Source organism: Pygoscelis adeliae, unplaced genomic scaffold, assembly GCF_000699105.1.
Source record: "Pygoscelis adeliae isolate BGI_AS28 unplaced genomic scaffold, ASM69910v1 Scaffold92, whole genome shotgun sequence".
Taxonomy (NCBI): Eukaryota; Metazoa; Chordata; class Aves; order Sphenisciformes; family Spheniscidae; genus Pygoscelis; species Pygoscelis adeliae.
The window spans coordinates 2,969,314-2,982,607 of NW_008824306.1; the positions used below are offsets into that span (position 1 = coordinate 2,969,314).

A 13,294-nucleotide genomic window follows, 5' to 3' on the forward strand; every position below is an offset into this window, starting at 1 on the left:
CCCCCTGCTAAAAGTTTTCTAGGCAAGCTACAAGCCTGTCTGGCCACAGAGATCATAGTGAATCTGGCCATTTGCCCTTCTGGAGCTGGTTGGCTGATTTCACACCCCATAGTGAAACCAATCTGTATCAGCGCACCCTCAGCCTAAGTAGATTTACTAGGTGGTGCATGAAAACACAGGAGAGAAAGTCTGAGAACTGGGAGAAAACCCAGTCTCTGGTTATAAGTTAAGGATGCCAGAAACTGTGACGTTACAGTCCCTCACCCCTCCTAACCCATACATTTTGCTAGTTCTTTGGCCCAGCTGACACTGTAAAAAACTTGGGATTAGTTTAGATCTTGAAATGTCTTACCCTTGTGGCATAAATACAGGGAAATGAAGGGATTTCCATCAGGGTAAGGCAGTATATGGGAAATCCCCAAAACCTCATTAAAAAACTAAGCTGATCTCAGGATTAAATGCTTAGGATACGTATTTAAAGTGAGAGCGTGGCACTCCCATGTACAGTAGCCTCACAGCATGCCCAGAAGACCAAGAAGTTTGGCATGATTCTTGGTGGTCTCTCACAGTTCTTCTTGGTGTTGACCCGTATGGAACGTGGACCCTTTGAAAAACACTGTGACACCCTCTGGCGACTTGGGTTGAGTTGCAGAGTTAGCAGCCATTCATGCTCTTTATCTAGGGCCAGTGGTGGCAGCATTGGCTGGGGTTAAGGCTGCCACGTTTCTGTTTTGTTGGGGTAAATCAATAGAAATTGTGACTGCCCTGTTTCTATCAAGCACTGGATAACGCTGTACCTAGTTAGTGTGCAGTAAAGCTGTAGAGGACAATGCAGAACATTTTGGTAAGGCTTCCAGTGAGCCGCCCTTTTAGCTGGTTTCTTTATCAGTGACTTCTTTAGTTTCCTTCCCTATTAGCTGACCTTGTTATAGCTTTGAGATTCTAAAAACAAATTCCTTATCTGAACAAAATAAGGGCCTCTCACTTAACTCTTTCAATGTTTCAGTAGTGGTGGAAAAAAAATATGCCAGAAGTCACCTCTTGGCAGTTTCAACTTCCTCAATTCACTGAAGGTGACAGCAAACACAGTTACTCCTTTTCAAAGCGCTAAAGTGCCAGGGTTATGTCCCTAAACTAGAGCTACATGTAAGGTAATATGCAAGTATTGATTGTTCATAGCAGCAGAAATACCTTTCTGAATAAAGATGTTCACATTTCAGCCACCACAAATATAAAAGTTCTCTCTCTTCTTTTTCTTCCCCTCAGTACTTACATACACTAACCACACCTGGCAACAATCCCTTAACTGGTATTACAACTTGGTGTTGTGTATGTTTTTATTTCTATATCTATATAAAATTGTATATCTACAGCTCTTGTATCACACTGTGAAGTGAAAAAAAGAAAACACTGAAATACTAACTTCTGCCTAAGTTTTCTCCAAGGAGGATTGCCCTGCCTTACTCTTTAGCACTTTTAAACGTGACTGGGATTTTCAGTACTCTTAAATCTTGCTCAGAATGAATTTAACCTACTTTCACAGCTATTCTATGCAAATTGTCTACAAACTCAGTTCAAATACTAGTTGCCTTAATGAAGGATTCACGAATCTCTGCTCTAAGTTCTGGAATCTGACTCTAATACAAATTTTATACCAACAAGACACCATGCTTTCAGTTACACCCACTTTTGTTTATAAAAGTGCAAGAAAGGCTTGTTGTTGTAATTGCTTTCTCTGCTGAAGCACACATGGTTAAGTGAGATGTAATGTTATTTGTTTTCTTTAAGTCACTTGCATCCAAAAACCCCAGATACTTAAATATTTCTAACAAAGCAAATGAAAGTTAACATACGATAATTTCTCAGTTGACAATGAAGCCTACAGCAATCAAGATATCAGACAGAGCTCCTTAAAAATTACTCTCCTGAAGCATTTCACTGCACTTGCTGCCCTAGTTTCTGAACATCCAGATGCACCCTTCACTGGCACAGTGAGATCTGCTTAGTACAACTTTCTGTAGAACTTTTTACTAGACACAAATCGCAATAAAAGTTGTACTTACAACGACGAAGATGGACAGTCCTTCGTTCTCCACCCAGTTACCCATGATTGCTTGAGATGAGCGTGCACAACAGCTCCGTTCTTTCGGGGACAGCGTCTATGTCTTGTCTCATACGGAAGTGAGAGCAGAAGCTTGCAGCAACCTGTTTCTTTTCTCATTCATTTAGGAAATAAGTTAACCATTGAATCATGTCCATAGTTCTGTTTCAAACGTGTTTCTACCATCTTTACGTGTAACTTTTCATAATTCAAATATATATAAACTGTTGAAATAGACTATTTTTTCCTTGTGATACAGAGGATAAAATAAGTAACATAACTGGTCAGGTTTTCTGCTAAAAAATGTATTGCCACTTTATATAGCTTTCAATGCTGAAATGTAATACAGAAGGCACAGAACAGTTAACTCTTCCCAGCCTTGTCTTTTTTTATCACTTCAAGTCTGAGTTGCCGTTCCTGGTCCTCTTTGATAAATAATCACTAGAATTTTTTCTCTTCCAGTAATTCAATGTCCACGGAAGCTTCCAAATGTAATCTAATACTCCTCTTGTCTGGTATATGCAAGCCTTGCTACTTCTTCTCTGCTCGGGCCAAAACTGAGGACATGTGTCACTATGTAGGCTATTTTTCGTATTTTGCACTCTTACAGAGTCCGCAGCCCCAGGAAGCATGTCACTACATAAGAAAAAAATTAAAGTAAGCATTTTGCTTTTGTGATTAGAAAGAAAAATATGGGAAATTGCCCAAATGTATTTTAGAGCTTACAAGCCAGAGGATATTTATCCCCAGTGTATTTAAAGAAAAAAAAATAAAATTAAGGGAGTTTAATGATTTCTGAATGTTTTGCCTCTGTGGTATCACAATTCCCAAACCTGCAATGAAGAGTGCAAAATGGTAGTTTGGAGGAAGCTTTGGGATTAAGAGGGACCGTCCTTCAGCAAGGTCCAGGCCCTAGGGAGGAGCAAGGTGTCCAGACATGCCTCCCGCTGGCTCGTTCTCCTGTGTATTCCACCCACTGCGCCACAGAAATACACATCTCCTCCCAAAGTGACCAGCACACGTCTGTCTCCTTTCCAAAGAGGTGAAGTGTATGTGCGTGTGGTGTTCCTTAGAGATCTTTTTAGGCTTTAGAAAGTAGCAGAAGGGCAGTTTGAGCGGTGGTGTCTCTCTGCCAGACCTGCGACGCCCCGTTGGACCCTGTAGAATTTCACGGGTCCAAAAAGCCTGAGCAAGCCCGGCACAGCCTTGCGCTGTGCCAACAGCTTTAGAGCACAGCAACATTTTCACAGGCCTGATCCTGCACCTACTGGAGTAAACAGCAAGCTGCTTATCGCATCTGTATAACTGAAGTTTGCCCTCCAGAGTAAATGCTGATCTGATCCGCAACTGAAAGCAAGATGTTGAACAGCTAATTAAGGGAAGAGCTGAAGAGGTGGGATAAAACCTGTGTGACTCACGGCTGTCAGAGAAGAGTCTCAGCACAGTCTACCTTACTCTGGACTCACTTAGAAACAAGCTTTCTTAGGACCTGATTCTGGCAGTGATGAGTGTCGTGGTTTAACCCCCATCGGCAACTAAGCACCACACAGCCACTCACTCACCCTCCCCACCCCTCCCCGGTGGGATGGGGGAGAGAATTGGAAGAACAAAAGTAAGAAAACTTATGGGTTGAGATAAGAACAGTTTAATACTTGAAATATAATAATAATAATATTATAATGGCAAGTAAAACAACAAGTGAGAGAAACAGGGGAAAAGAAAAACAAGGGAAAGAAAAAAAAAAAGTGATGCAATTGCTCACCACCCGCCGGCCGATCCCCGAGCAGTGTCCCCCCCGGCCAGCTTTCCCCAGTTTATGTACTGAGCATGACGTCACATGGTATGGAATGTCCCTTGGGCCAGTTTGGGTCAGCTGTCCTGGCTGTGCCCCCTCCCGGCTTCTTGTGCACCTCCTTGCTGGCAGAGTATGGGAAGCTAAAAAGTCCTTGACTTTGTATAAACACTGCTTAGCAACAACTAAAACATCGGTGTGTTATCACATTATTCTCATGCCAAATCCAAAACACAGCACTGTACCAGCTACTACGAAGAAAATTAACTCTACCCCAGCTGAAACCAGGACAATGAGACATTTGGTCACGATGTAAAAATGAGGATGAAGGGAGTCGGGGTAAGTACCTGTGTTCTGGCTAGTGGCTCTCTTCCTGCCTCTACTTCCCAACATATGGCTGCCTTCATTAAATTTCTCCTGGAATATGGCCTCCATAAGGTGACATAACTGGGACTTGAACAAAGATCCATTGCAGAAACAAACTCATGCATTTCTACATTTTTCTAAAACAAATAGACAAACACTGCTATCTGAATGATACAGCTGATTTCTGCATTATTATTCCTTCTTGAGACGTACAGAAGTAACAACTCAAACGTAGCCCAAGGACGAACCAGTCCTTCACCTCCTCACATAGGCAGGACTGGCAGTGTTTTAATCATCTTCCTCCACAGAAGCCTCCCAAGCTTCAGTAACTGAAAACCTAAATGAAGTCTTCAAAACCTGTTAAGCGGGGTTTGCAGCAACCTCGTTTGACAGGCTTTGTGATGGGCCAGGCTCTCAAGTGGTATCAGTCGCTTTGATGGCCGTCCCAAATGGATGTCAGCAGAGCGTTTGGTCCCCCATATTTTTGTTTATGGAGGTAGCCTTTGGGAGCTAAACAGCTAGAGTGGTTGGGGAAGGACAGGAGGGGGGCAGTTCTGATTTGTGGGTGTCCATTCTTGCTGTGAAGACTAGCCCATTCTCCCTGCCCAGAAACGGCAGTGCTCTCGCTGCCTTTTTCTTCCCCTTAGTTCAGGCTTTTACTTACGGCTTCTCCGGGGTGAGGAAGTGCAGGCATCCAGGATGCTGAGCTTTGGCAGCCCTGCCTTGCCCGGAAGCTCCTCAAGCACCAGAGCCACTGAAACACGGATTTACTGGCTCAGGAGGTTTCTGGAAGGCCCCAAACCCGGCAGGGGCTGATCTTAGATCAGTCACAGCAGTCGCAAAGTCTGACGTCCTCTTAACAGCCTGAATACAGGCCCTGAAACAGGATATATTTCAGCTGCTCCCAGCCTAGCAATTATCAAATGCATATAGCTGATCTCACTGCCTGAACTCAAAAGAAAGGGTAGAGGTGCTGGGCCCTTCCACAGCTGGTGAGTTCTGGTGCTCCCTGATGTTTGTGAGTTTTCCCATTAATTTCAAAAGTCACGGAACAATGCACAGCAAACTTCGCCTGGTTGCTGCAAGTGACAGGTGCGAGTAGAACTGGTACCAAAACCACCCACGCGTCACCCCTGATTTCATCCTGGTGCTTGCACCTTCTGAATGAGCGAAACGTCATTGCTATGATATTATGAAGACTTGCATGTTTTGTACTTCGGTCTAATTTAAAAAATGCATCCTGTACAAGAAAAGGCAACATTGGCAGCTGTGTATTAATTATGTAGGAGTGTGTAAAACTGGAGCATGGAAAAAATGAAACACTGTCTCGCTCTGTTTCTAAAATTTCTTTCAAGCTAGCTGATTACACGCAGCATTTTTCATCCTCCTTTGCGTTGAAAAGTTCAGTGAACAGTGATCCTTTTGCAGCATGACAGTTTTGCAAAAGTATGCAGGTCTCAGGGTTCTGCATTTCCTTGCAGTAATTTTACCCCCTTGCTTAGGAATTAATTTAGTTCCTCTCCTGCTCTGTGCAATAGTGTTCTGTGTATTCCTGCACAAATTTAATGCCAGGCAGTTGCAATAGGCTCAGGTGTTTCACACCTGCCTCCTAAAAGGGACAATGTAAAATCCGGCATGTATAAACCCCAAAAGAGAGAGTGATAAGGAGAGTGAAAGAGACCGAGCTGCCGCATTGCTGAGGATGTTGCTGAGCTCCTTCCCCTGCAGCAGGAGGAAAGCCAAGGAGAGATCTCGATTAGTCTCTTTTATTTTGTAGGCTGAAATCTTTATTTTGAATGCTGTGCAATCCTTGTTTATCGGCCTTCCGTTGATTCTACACCAAAGAGGAAGAAGCGGACAAGAGACTTGTCAAGCTGTCTTTCCTGCAGGGACTGCCTTCACACGCAGCCTGAAGCTGTCACTGTATGCACTTGTCTTCACTCAAGGGAATGACATAGTCTGACACTCCTGTTCTTTCTGCTTTGTTTACAAGATAAATGATTCCATGCTGAATTGAGGGCAGAAAAGCATATAGATGTGAGACAGGGAAAAGAATGCCAGTGAGACTCCAGTGAGGACTGGTGGATCCTTCTATGTCTTTCGTTTTACACTATAACCCTCAATGTAGCTCCCTGCTCCGGTACTTCCTCACGCTGCCTTTTGCAATGATCACGAGAGACCCACATGCTGTACTCAAAAAAAAATCCATGTATGATCCACATGCTATTGGCCATATCAGTCTTGGCTTGAAGTCAAACAAGCACTAGCACAAAACAGACCAGAATGGCTGCGCACTGCTGTTATTGGAAGGAAGAGCCACCGCCAGCGATGTACCCTAAGTACAGACAGAAATCGTATTGTATTATATTAAGCTGGCGGTAGTTTCTACGTAAAGCTGGAGTAAAGTTAGGAATGCATAACCTCTCATGCGTAAAGGCAGAGGCAAAAATAACCTGCCTTTGTGTGGGACTGAGGGAGAAGAGCCCAGCTTGTAGCCCTTCAGCAGGGTACCAGGCTTTATGATCTGCTAGTCTGGCTCTGGGACTGGAACACAACTATCATCTATTTGCTTCCCCCTGTGTAGCTAGTCTTCGCTTCCAAAGGCTTCAGATCCACTACCTTTACACATGTCCGTGATAGCCTGGTGTAACTCTCCTCTGCCTGGAGAGAGGGACTTCACCAAAATCTGTTGCCAGCAATCTTCCACTCAAGAAAACATCTCGCAAGATGTGAGAGGGAGGGCAGTTTTCTCCTATGCTCTCACTGTGCATCGCCTAGAAAACTTTCAACTCAGACCTAACCAAAATTTCCCCAGACGAGCTGTAGCTAGCGGGAAGCTGGCGGTTCACCAGCCCGTGACCGCGCTGAGGGTTGCAAGCTGCAGCAGCGCGGCTCGGCAATGCCGCCCTCTGGGCGGCACGGACCGGCCCAGGCGCAGCACCCGAAGCCAGGACCCCACATCACTCATGGGGTACAGTTCAGCTGAGGGCGCTGGAGGAGACATGCCCATTCTGTCCCAGGCCTTCCCAGCACATGCACCTGCCCTCGCGTCCCCTTTTCTATCGCATCTCTGTTCAAAATCTCTTTCCTACTTTCCCCCCTGCCTGTGATCTCTCTTTCAGTGCTGGGATGTCAAATCCCATTTCTAATTAGCAGCTCACGATCACAGTCTGGGAAAGGACCTCCAGAGATCAATTAGCCCACCTCCATGCTTCCAAATAGGATCCAGTAGAACTGCATCACTCCTGACACACGTTCACATCACCACTTCCACAATTAGAAATAAAAGCAGTGCCTCACGGCCTGCTACAGCTGTGCTTTAGTAGCTCGTGACCGAGAGTGTGCTGTGCGAAGAGAAGTCCATTTAAAAACGCATGAGAGGAGAGGTCTGCTCAGATGGCGTTAGTGGCCTGGGCCAGGCACTGGGGAGTGAGATCTGCGTGGGTCTGTGCGTGTTGCCTTTTGCAGCGGTCCCTGGACTGATTCTGGCAGTGAATCTTGCACGCTTTTGTCTGGGGAGAGATCTTGTTGTTCTGCTCCCCAAGGGATGCTGGCGTAGCACGCAGGGTGGTGGGCAGTGGTAAGGGACGAGGCAGGTTTTCCTTAGGTGACTGTCGGGGCACGTTTTCGTTCATTAGGCTACACGCCCACAGCGCTTCTAAAGACACTCAGGAGTCTGTGAAATTTTTCTGAAAGACGTGTAAAAGCTGAGGAAGAAAACAAGCCCGCTGTCAGTAAATGCAAGTTTACATTTTGTATTAAATGTTAATTTACCATTCAGAGATCAGCACTTCCACAGGGAAATATTTTAGGTGATAATAAGTCAGAAACAAGAATGAAAGTCACTGGTGTGAAACTTAGGTAAAATACCAGCACAGCATCGATTCGCTGGCCACCGTGGCCTACAATCTCCAGACAATGGCTTTTTTTTCCTCTTTTAACTAAAAATGCCACTTCCTTACTGTTTTCCTCAGGATCCCAGCTGCCACTCACATGGCCCACTGCTGACTATTGCAGCTATGTGCTCCCTGATGGATCTGAAAATCTAGCAGACTTGACTCATCACAAGCCTTCTGGTGTTAGAGAGAGGCAAGCTGCCTTGTGCTAGGATTTCCCAATCGCTCCACATCTATCACCTGTCCCTCATCTTTGACTTCGAAAAACAATTTTTGAAAATGAGTCTGTCTTTTTACTGCATTGGCACAGTGGCTAGAGTTGGATCCATGACTTGACTGCCTGCGTGTTATGATATTATACAGGGAGGCAGCCTGGGAGCATGCACACAAAAGCCATCACCTCACAGAAGGGTCTGTAATCCCAGGTTTAAGCTAAACCCGCACCATGCCCTGACACAGCTTTACCTGTTGGCTGGCTGGGTGTCTTAGTGTCTGTGCTGCAGCAGTGGAAGAAACGGCATCAATATAACCGCGCAGCCATCGAAGTATTCCAGCATCCCCATTCACACACAGGAACAGCTTCCCGGGTGCGAACACCGTAGTGCCTACACCCTAACTACACAGGTCTGTATTACTTTGCATTGCTGCAGTTTGTCTTCTAAAGTACAAATGACTGCTGTGATAGCTTTTCGCTCATTTTTCTCTCTCCCAGTCCTCAGCATGGGGGTGACAGGGTGACCCAGTTAGCAGATGCCTGTCCACGACCAGACACCTGACAGATACAGCCTCTGGCTCAGTCCTGTTTGTACCGAGGATTTTTAGCTTTCAGTAACATCAGTAGGGGAAACACTGAGGAATGATGTCATGTTTAATGCACACATCTAGGTAAGATAACACGACACAATGAACTGTGGCACCAAGGAACAGGCTTTTCCTTAAAACTTTTGCTTAAAAATTATCCTTCAGCTAGATTACTAAAATGTGGTTCATCCCTGTGCCAAGACTCAGAAGGAAGCCTATATGCTGCTAAATCATACTTAAGCTGCCTCTTAATACAGAATTACACTGCTCCAGCCACACAATCACTGGATTTGTATGTTTCCGTTCACTCATTTGTCATGATAAAGCTTTTTTACTTCTGGATTTGCCCCGATAACTTGGACACTTGTCTTAGAGTAGCTTGCAAAGCGCCACCTGGCTTAAGTTACACTCCAGAGAAGTTCGGAGGCATCCATCCATCTCTTTGGAAAACTTAGTGAAGACACAAATGACACACAACCTGGGCTTTGAACTGGGATGACTTTCTTCCAGGCTGAATTACCATTGGATTAATAGCTACTGAAGCCTCCTGTTGCAAGACCGTTTACAGCACTTTATACATACACATACCTCCCTCCTGTAACAGATTTTAGCACTTCCAGAGAAACCACTATTAAAAATGAAATTGAGTGGATTAGATTGGGGAATACAATTTCCACAATATTATTTACTCATTCTCTTCCTTGCTTTTATGACCTTTTAATATAAGGTTTGATGGCTTAATGATATTCTGTTATTTCCATTGCCCAGGCTTTCATGGGAGTAGCAATAGGCTGGAGATACCTCAGTTCTTTCTCAGTTGGGTTGAGAGATCCTTCTCTGGCATAGTTTTCCGCCAAAGCTAAAGGAGCTGTGTCCACCTTGATCAAAATCAGAGCTTTTGACTGCTAATTACAGTGACCTACGACACTTTCCTTAGTATTCTGGGACACAATTCCACCTCGCTGAGACTTTTGCTACCTGGCAGGGAGAGTCTGACAAATCATACTCCAATCCTTTGCCAGTATTTTTTTCCACACAAATATGCTCTTACAGATGCTAAAATTGCATTTAGTTTTCCAGTACACTAGAATTTCTTGTGAACGAATGACACGCTTAAGACCATAGTCAATTTGTGGTTTTTAATTTTAGATCTCCCATTAGTAAATTTTCCCTTTCCCTTGCCGATTTTTTTTTTTCTTTTCTTGCTTGAAGAGAACAACTGCTCATTTGCTGTTATACCCTGGAAAGAACAGTGATGTATGATTTATTAGATAGCAGCTCAAACACATAAGCCCTTGATCGCTATAGGACGAGTGATTTATAGGTGTTTGCTAATGGTTTCCTGCTTGGGGCCTTCGGGGGCTTCCATTTAATTTCGTACCGATGACAAATTATGCTAAAGAGTCAGGTGTAATTGGCAGTTGAGTCGTTTGGTAAGTTAATGGTGCTGCACTCTTTAGCCTTTCCCTGAATTTGCCTTACCATCAATCTTTATGGCACAACATCAACATCATTACTGAGGTTCATATTTCACGGCGAGGGAGAAGTAATTTTTCACTTTTCACTTATTCCATTCCTTGCTGTTCCCACCTGATAACCTGTCTCCCCCGCAACGTTTTCACTTTCCTCTTACTCTAAAGTAGGTTGGTTCATTTCTGATGCACACAGCCAAATCACCATGAATAAGACTTAGCATGTGCAATGCCTTAGGTTTCTCCAATCAATTATATTTTATCTTTCTGTAAAGAACAGACACTGATTTTTCAGGGCATCACATCTTGTCAGCTGATGAAGAAAATGTGACCCAAGCAGGAACCAGCCAGCTACCACATGGTGTTACAAACTCTCTGATACATTGCACAGGTCATTGTTTTTCTTTACGTGCATAAGGAAGATGGAATCAGCTAAGCAACCTGCACGTATTTTGTCAGTGGTAATATTTCTGTTCTGACCATTAGCATGGAAATCACCTATTTGTGCTGAGATGCAGAATCAAAACTAAAGTGTGTACTGCAACACAATGTATATAATTAAGACTATGCTGATATGAAAACAGACAAACAACAAAGAAAGATAAATTTTAAAAAAATTAGGCTATGTCTAGCTTAGGGAGACCCTCTCAGTTTCTGAGGCTGGGTATACTGCCTGGCTGTACCTGGACTCCTTACTGGGGCTTGCACCATGCATCTTAGAGAACACCAGTGGATATATCTAGGTGCACGTGTTTCTGAGTTGCCCCATACATTTCTGTAGTTTGCAAAGACCTATTATTTTCATAAAATATTTCTTTTTCTCATATTCAGTCTTTTTTCTCCTTGTTGCTTAAAAAATAAGAAGAAAAGGGGGAGGAGAAGCCCACAATAATCCACAAACACAATGAAAAAAATGTTTAAGAAACACCTAATTACTCTGCAGTTGTAAGGCTCCCTTGCTTTCCTTGTAGGTTCAAAGTTGATGCTACTCCTTTTTTAAAATCTCCTTTCCATTTAAATTTTTTTTTTTAATGACACGTGCATGCTTTTGAGCTACTGTACTGCCCCGTTACCAAAATTTGCAATGTGGCAATGAAGAGTTGACGCACTCCCCTTTCAGCCCCTTTCATGGTCATGCAACTTTGGCTCTAAAGAGCAGCCCTACTGGAAAACGCAGCTGAGTGTTTCACTGTGCCTTGTTTCTCCATTTCTATTTAAAATGACCACCATGAAGCAGCAGAGAGGAAGGAGGAGTAGCTAGGACATGTATTCTAAAGAACATAACTGGTGTTACGAGGGCCACCAACTGCAAAACTAAAGCAATTGCAAGCATTTCTCTTTTCTGTTAGCTGCTGAGTTTAGTGCACATCTTACTGCAACACAGATGTACAAGAACTGCAATTCCATGCATGAAGACAACAAAATGGAACACTGGTACCTCATCTGTAAGGTGCTGTGGTGCTGTTTTGATATTTAGCTCCCACTCTAGAAGCCAGATATGAATTAATCTTCACCTTGACTACCTCTGGCATTGCTCTCCATCTGAATCCATCCCTGATCATTTTCCTGAAAGTGTGGCTGATTAAAGCTCTGTACTGACAGGGCACATTAATCAGATGACAAGAATAGCTGATGAAAGAAATTTCAGAAATTAGTATCTGTAACATTTATTCACTGTCACTTTGTTTGCTCTGTCAAAATAGGAACTTAAACTATTATGAACATGAAGGCACAGAACGTGTTTAAGACAGGCTGTTTCTAGTTCATTAAATCAGGTCTCACCTTCAGGGCCAAAAAGTTACAACTGTGATGTCATTCCAGAAGAATCTTGGGAAGCAACATCCAACTAATTACCATCCTTCCCCTGCTTAGATGTGTTTACCCGTTAATGTTAGTCTGTCACCAGAAGCCTCTACACACAGCAGCATTCACATCTGAATTTCGCACCTGAAAGACGAAGTTTTCGTACCCGAATACAGACACTCATCATTTCCGTAAAACTTAGTTTCAGTAGCAAGAGATTTTCCTTAGGACTGTGAGAAATCCAGAAAAGGATGAAACTGTTCTTTTTTTCCAGGATATAAAGTTGTTCATTCAAGGGAGAGATTCAGTAAACTTGCACAGTGTCATTTTGAAGCACTTACCTTTCATTTTGACTTTAGTTTTGGGGTGAACCCAAGAGACCTCACAGTTTTATTATACTTAATTTTTCTTGGTCAGGAAGAAATTACATAATCCTTAACACTTCTTAGTCTTCAAGTCTTCTGTCTCCAGTGAATCAAACTTACCATCTCTGCCAAATTACTATATATTCACGTTTCTGTGATGATTCCCGAGTGACTAGAGGCAGTTACCCCAACCACATTTTAAAATACAGGATTATAAATATGCACTGTGATGTTTGGCTGCAAATATCTCAGTTCAAACCCCTGTTTTCTTTGGTACATAAGCCTTGCAAATAAGAGGAAGTAATAGAAAATGGTTTATTGTTTTAGACTAGATATTAGCTGCTGTGTGGAAAAAAAAAATCTAGGAACTACTGGAGAATTAAAAAAAAAATCACACACACCCCCCTTTTCTTTTTAATTAGATTACAGTGTACCAAGCCCAAGTATTCACCAATTCCGAGTCAGGCTGCAAGTGTCACCAGATTGGCTTGCAAATAATAATATTTTTTTTTTCTTTTAAAAAAGGGTTCATTTTAGTTGTCAGACATTTTTAAAGCTAACTGTCTTTCATCAGAATGATTAGAAACTTACTTTAAATAAGTTGTTCTGCAATCAGTGGAACAACACAAGAATAATAATTTCCTGTAGAGTCCATACCGCATCCTTTAAACTGAAGGGGCCCCTGCTGCCTCCCATGA

At 43.2% G+C, this 13,294-nt stretch overlaps 1 protein-coding gene across 1 annotated transcript in view; it reads right to left on the reverse strand.

Moving 5' to 3' along the window:
• LOC103912607 (cytochrome b-245 heavy chain) overlaps positions 1-2,108 on the reverse strand; it is a 20,597-nt gene extending 18,489 nt beyond the window's left edge. The window contains exon 1 of the mRNA XM_009318903.1: positions 2,064-2,108. Within this exon, the coding sequence (XP_009317178.1) occupies positions 2,064-2,108 (45 nt within the window). The remainder of the gene's footprint in view (positions 1-2,063) is intronic.
• Between the last annotated feature and the right edge of the window lie 11,186 nt (positions 2,109-13,294).